We start from the raw sequence: 6,349 nt of genomic DNA, 5'->3' as shown, positions 1-6,349 counted from the left end.
CTGTCACAACTTCATCAGAGCCCCTTTAGCTAGGCCGTTTCAGGGTGACTCAGAGTCACTTTCATGGCTGCCATAACGGTCCTGTGGCAAAAGACCATGTCATACTTTGCCCACTCCAGGAATTCCTTCTTTTGTCCTGTTACCACCTCTCATGATGTGGACACATGGGGTTGGACTTTGTCGCATTAATAGACCAAAAGAAAGCATTTGATAGAGTTGATAGGAAATTGCTATGGCAAACATTGAACCAATATGGAATAAGTGAACATCTTCTTAGAGTATGCAGAAATTTATCTAGTGATTGCAGAAGTGTAGACAGAACAAACCAAAGAATATCAAAACTCTTCACGGTAACATCCAGAGTAAAACAGAGTTGTATACTATCATCATTGTTGCTTATCACCTACATTGATAGCAAAGTAAAGAAGCCTGAGAATGAAAATAATATGAACAAACAACTCTTTGTAGACGATCAGGAATTGTTAACAAAGTACATCTCTCACAGGTGGCTGGCTATCTTTCCTCCATGGTACTTTAGATGCTGGGGTGCTGATGTCCAGCCAAGGTGGCTGGATAGACACCTCAAGATAAGCTGTTCTATTCTATGTTCTCTGCTTCGGAAAAGCTGGTTTGCCACTCTGTCCCTCAAAGAGTTGCCCCACAAATGATACACAGTCATCCCTTTTCATAACTCCCTGTATGCCAACACTCATGCTTTTCCTGATAATCCCCAGGACATTGTCTCTCAGCCTGCTACCATTCCTTCCCTAAGACCAACAAATCTGAAGGATAGTTTTGACTGTTAAAGCCTACCTACACAAATAGATCATGACACTCTCCATGGTACTGCTTTCTTCTTGTTCATTGTCCTCATCATCCTGTTGGGCTCTGCTGCATCTTTCATAAGGTAGCCTTTGAGGATGGGCTCTGAAGCTTCCCGACATCCCTTGATTGCACATACCTCAGGACATCAGTAGCATAGGGATTCCTCTCTCCTTTTGCTTCTGCCTTCTGATTCTCCCTTCTGTGTTATTACACAGCTTCCTGCTTGTCAAGCTGCAACTCCTGCTAATCTGTTTGACACTCTGCCCAGGGGTGCATTAATACCTTCCTACTAATCTGCATGGACACTTGTTTTAGGGATGTCTCCTTTGGATTTGCCCGCCTCTGGATCTTGGGGAAGGAGTGGGGTATGGACTTGAGCCAACCACAACAAGTCAACAGTGTACAGCTTACCTTTCTATGTGCTCCCCTCTTTTCCCTGCATTGCAGAACCGAGGGATGCAACTTGATGATGTAGTCAGTCAGCTGGGCCACAGATGCTGGAGGAACAGTGTACACAGTACAACTTCCCTTTTCCACATTACAGTTTTGTGTTGCCCTTCTTTGTTGGCTATATTACCATTTTCTCCTACTTTCTGTACCTGTGTCAGAATATGTTCACTGAACAGTTGTCTCATGCATACATGGAAGGGTTGTGTCACCACTTTGATAATGAGGTTTTAGAAGGACAGGGGCTTTCCATATCACATCCATGGGTCTTGAGGATGTTTGTACCTAGGAGATGTTGGGGATTTTGAAAGTACTTACAGCCTCCAGGGCTCGCTAAGGAAACCCATCTACAGGTGCAGGTCTACGTTTGTTCGGGAGAGAAAAGAATGGAGGATGGGCTTCCTCTGTCCTCTTTAGCCAGAGTAATAGTTGTTGTGGATGAAGGGAGAATCTGAGCTTGCTAACTGACAATATTTGGGCTGTGAAACTCCCACACGGTGACAGATGTCAAGTCCAATTAAGCCACTCGCATCTCGTTGGCAATCCAATGGGATCGCCCATTGGGTAGCAACTTCGGAGGGAATCATGTCGCCTCCCCTTTGCCGGCCCTTTACTGTGCCTTTATATCCGGCCACTTCTCCAGGATAAGCCCAGCGGAACCAAACGGCAATCCAGCCGCCTCTCGCTGCAGGCCGTTCCCCCGGTTTTTCTATGCCGCTGGCGAGGCCCGGCCCTCTGCTCGGGCTCTTTCTGGTCTCGGGCTCCAAGGGCGTCGGGGGATGTTGCAGATGGCATCTTGAAGGACCAGGGGAAGCAATCTAGTCTGGCTGCCTTTTATCTTCCCTCCCCTCCCCCTCCCCAAAAGAGTCGGGACTGGAAGTGTAACACAGGGCTGTTCCCGGGAGCTGGACGCCGCCCGCCAGACCTGCGAGCCAAGAAGGTGTCCGCCGTTTGCACAAAAGCTTTGACTGCAACGGAGCGCTCTGACTCCGTCACGGCGATTGAGCCGCAGACCGGGCCCGAAGACTCCTGCCCGCGCGCCGCCGGCTGGAAGGGCCCGGAGCTTTCCTTCTTGAAGCGCCGCGTCTCTTTTGTTATTTGTTGAGGTCCGGCAGGAGGAGGCGGAAGCGGCGGCCGCGGCTTTCCAGCATAATTTTATCAGCACAATTTAGCGTGTTATACTGTAGATCTGCAGAGGTTTGTTCCCCCCCCCCCACTCCTGGGGATCCTGTTTTTCTAGTGCATTTTAATTTTTATAGGAATATTTTAGTCTTTTGACAATTACTCCATTTCTCGATCTGCGAGTTTTGAAAAGGACTCCGAACTATTTCAACCAATAGGACATTTTACTTTTTACTTATTTTATTATATGCGGATCCCTTCTTCTTCCTCTCCTCCTCCTCTTCCTCCTCCTCCAATTTATGTCTAAGATGTTCTCCTCCTCGCATTTTATTTCAGGCGCAAAAGGGGTTAGAAGCGTTTAAGGCAAGATTCTCCTACAAGGTAAACACCTTTAAAATATTAATATGTACGGGTAAAATTGGCGGCATTCCATCCAACAAACAAGAAAAGGTTTTGTTTTGAGACAGATATAAATACAGGCCTTAATGGAATCCATATTCCGTTCTTTGGTCTTGCACCTAAAGCAAAGTTATTAGAAATTTATTCTGAAAACAGAAGCCAGAAGATTCCTTCCAAGCTAAACATTAGGCAAATTGGGTTTGCTTAGAACAATTTTCGCTGCAAATCTCCACTGACCAATATTTTAAATGTAAATATTTAAAAGCTGACCATTCAAATTGGTCTTCCTCATTTAAGTATTTAAATTCCCATTTTCGTTGAAGTTGGAATATTTTCCTTTCAAAGTTATCCACTGAAGAGGAATGTTGTTTTGATCTTGATGTTCAAATTCCTGATTATTACTAAGCAGACGCTTCTTCAAAGGAAAAAAGATAGCAGCTTCAAAACGGATACGTCTCCCGGTTCTCCTGCTCCTCGTAGCGCTTCTGAGGTTGGATATCCAGCGTCTACAGAAAAGCTCACTGGAGCTGGGAAATCCAGTAGCTCTTTCGGCACTTTAAGTCCTTCTAGTCTATTGTTTGCCAAATAATACTTTCTATGTTTGATAGATTTTGTTTCGTCTCCCGCCCTGCTTTGCTTTTCAGTAGGTTAAGTTTGCTCTTATTTCTTCCCCCTATTCACCACTTGCCGTTTAGCAGATTTAGAATGGTTTATATGTATGCGTATCCTTTGATAATGAAAAGACTTAAAGCAAAAATCTATATTTTCCACTTGGATTTTCGATAGAGGTATCTTGAAACGGTTTCTTGTCATCCATTTCCCTATCATTAGTATCGTCATCGTCATCAACTACATTACTACCTCCACCCTACTATCTCCCACGTAAGACTCTGTGTTTCTAATTCCTTTCTTTTCTCAGTTTCTCCTCCTCCCTCTTGGTCAGAGGTCCTCTCCCCCCACCCGCCCTTACTCCTCCCCTCCTCCAACCCAGACACATAAGGGTGTCTACGAGGTGGCTATTCTCTGTCTGTCGCTGCTGCATTGTTTTGGGTTTTGCCAGCCGCCAAAGCGTCTAGGAAGTTCCCTGGCTTGGTTATGCTGACAGATGGAGCCAGCATCGAGCTATAAATCCCCCCAGCCCCGCCCCAACCGCGTTCTATGGGGGACACTCTTGAGCCTCGGGACTATGGTGCAGCGGACATTTAGGACCTTGCTCCCTGCCCACAGCCTGCCCATGGAGCGGTCGCTCTGGTCGATGGATATCCCCAGGCGAGTCGACTGCCAAGCAGGCGCGATTGAAACTGAAGAGACACTTGCCCGGAGAGGAGGCGCACGGGGACTATTGGGCAAATCTTAGGCAGCAACGGGCCGCTGTCCATTTCCAGAAGGTCTCCGATGGGTAGCTTTAGAGCTAAAACCTAAAGGGGCTCCACGTCCCTGTTCAAAAATTTTACCGAAGAACTATTAGGCGCGGGGGGGGGGGTTGTTGAGTAGCCTCCTATGGGCACTCTCAAATCTGTTACATCCTGTACTGTTCGGTCCCTGGCCAGACGCCCACTGGCCAACGAGCAGAGAGGCAGGAAGAGCTGTTCCAGACAGCCACATTCTGGAGACAGTCCTTGTTCTGTTGTCCGGTTGTTTTCACTTGCATCTCAGAATTTGCTTTCTGGGATCCCAGGAAAGGTCCTTAGATTCCACCTCAAATTTGGGCTCATGGTACTGGTGGAAGTGGGGCAAACAAGAACCAACCGGCAGCAGTTCTGACCCGTTCCTCTCAAGCCAGATCAGAAAGAGCTCAAAACTCTGCTGAGGATCTTTGGGAAAATAACTGATTTTTTTGCTACACGGCCGGGCGCAGGAAAAATCTCCTAACCCAGACATAACTAGATCGAAGGGCAGGATGTGTCGCCTTGAATTTTCTCGCCGAGGAGTCAAGAAAAATAGAAGTTTTCACTAGGGTTTCACTGAAAAAAGCCCTCCGAGACAAGTCACTGCTGCTTATTTTCCAGGGAAAGCAATCAGGACTTCTAAAGGAAATCAGGACCTGAATGTTGAAAACACCTTCTGGGGTTCTTTTAGGAATGCCTAACATTGTGAACAGAGATGTAAATGAAAAATAGTCATATTGATTACAACAGAAACAATACAGCGACTACTGCCTTCTCAGATAAGAATAAAAGTTCATACAAAACACTTCAGTTAAGTTTTCCACTATATTTGCTCTCCAGTTGATCCAATCATTATTAATAATCATTAGATCGTAATATCTTCATTGAGAACTTTTTTTTTTTTACGAAAAAGGTTTTTTACGAAAACGAACACCTTTGTTTTTTTTAACGAAAGCTAGGATGTTATGGCGTTTCGGGGGATAACGGAATAAAAAAGGAAATCGCAATGAGAACGAGGACTAGCCGGACGGGCGGCGTCCGAGGTTCGCTCGGAAGGCCTCCCTTAGTTAGCAGCCTCCCTCCCTGTCGCGCCACCCCAGTCAAGGAAGTCAAGCAGCCTCTTTTCTCCCTCAGCCTTGGCAGCGCAAGCGAGCCTCCTCGCGAGGCCTCCTAGCAGCAGCAGGTCCTTCAGCCCCGCCGGCTCGTGAGCGCGAAGTAAGCGGCAGGCACACGCGATCAACCCGGCTCAGGCTTCCACCGGGAGCTTCTGACAAAAGCTGCGCTACCTTGGCTAGAGCAGGAAGGCAGGGGTGGCGGGGAAGGCGGGCGGGCGGGCAGGCGGGCGAAGGGCACAAGCCGATGTGCTTGGCTCCCTTCCCGCCTATCACGAGCCGGGCGGGGGAGAACATTCAACGGGCAGCACTGACTGAACTCCCGTATTTATTTTTATTTTATTATTATTTGCCTCCTCGCCTGGCAGATGATGCTGAGCCCAGACCAAGCAGTGGACTCGGACCACCCGTCGTCAGCGCCGTCCGACCCGGAGTCTCTGGAGGCCAAGGGGCTGCGGAGCTGCTGCGCCTCCGACTTGGAGGCGCCAAACGGCGAGAGCGCAGGAGGAGGTCGCTCAGCGGCCCATCCGCCGCAGCCGCTGAGCCGTGAGGAGAAGCGGCGGCGCCGTCGAGCCACGGCCAAATATCGGTCGGCCCACGCCACGCGGGAGCGCATCCGGGTGGAGGCTTTTAATTTGGCCTTTGCCGAGCTGCGCAAGCTGCTGCCCACGCTTCCCCCGGACAAGAAGCTCTCCAAGATCGAGATCCTGCGTTTGGCCATCTGCTACATATCCTATCTCAACCATGTCCTAGACGTGTAGGGCAGGCGCCCGGGGACCAGGACCCGTGGGGAAGATCGACAGACAAGATGGACAGGCCGCTGGGTCTCTCTGGAGCCGCCTCCGTTGGGGCTCGGCCTTGCAGGCGGCGCGCCTTCCCCAGGTCAAGCCGCCGGAGGCTCCCTTGTCTCTGAGGGATGGACGGGCTCGGCTTGTCCCTTCCTTCACCTTCCCTCCCCGCTCAAAGGTTCCCCGCGATAGGGTCCCCTTTCAGCAAAGTTTCGAGAACCCGGCGGAAGCTTGGCTGGAGATCCCTTGGCTTTAAGCTCGTGCCTTA

At 49.2% G+C, this 6,349-nt stretch overlaps 1 protein-coding gene across 1 annotated transcript; it reads left to right on the top strand.

Annotated features, from left to right (window-relative positions):
- Nucleotides 1-5,661: 5,661 nt before the first annotated feature.
- On the top strand, nucleotides 5,662-6,054 carry NHLH2 (nescient helix-loop-helix 2). Its single transcript, XM_070935299.1, has one exon. It carries the CDS (start codon nucleotides 5,662-5,664, stop codon nucleotides 6,052-6,054), a length of 393 nt encoding a protein of 130 aa, XP_070791400.1.
- The last annotated feature ends 295 nt before the right edge of the window (nucleotides 6,055-6,349 follow it).

The sequence above is a fragment of the Pituophis catenifer genome, unplaced genomic scaffold, assembly GCF_029215685.1.
Source record: "Pituophis catenifer annectens isolate HBS135680 unplaced genomic scaffold, rPitCat1.0.hap2 SCAF_2, whole genome shotgun sequence".
NCBI lineage: Eukaryota > Metazoa > Chordata > Lepidosauria > Squamata > Colubridae > Pituophis > Pituophis catenifer.
The sequence above is the reverse complement of the archived record's forward strand: the minus strand, read 5'-3'. Positions and strand labels throughout refer to the sequence as shown.

Bases quoted from the DNA above. Each gene is read 5' to 3' on its own strand.
- NHLH2 (XM_070935299.1), top strand. From the start codon at position 5,662: ATGATGCTGAGCCCAGACCAAGCAGTGGACTCGGACCACCCGTCGTCA.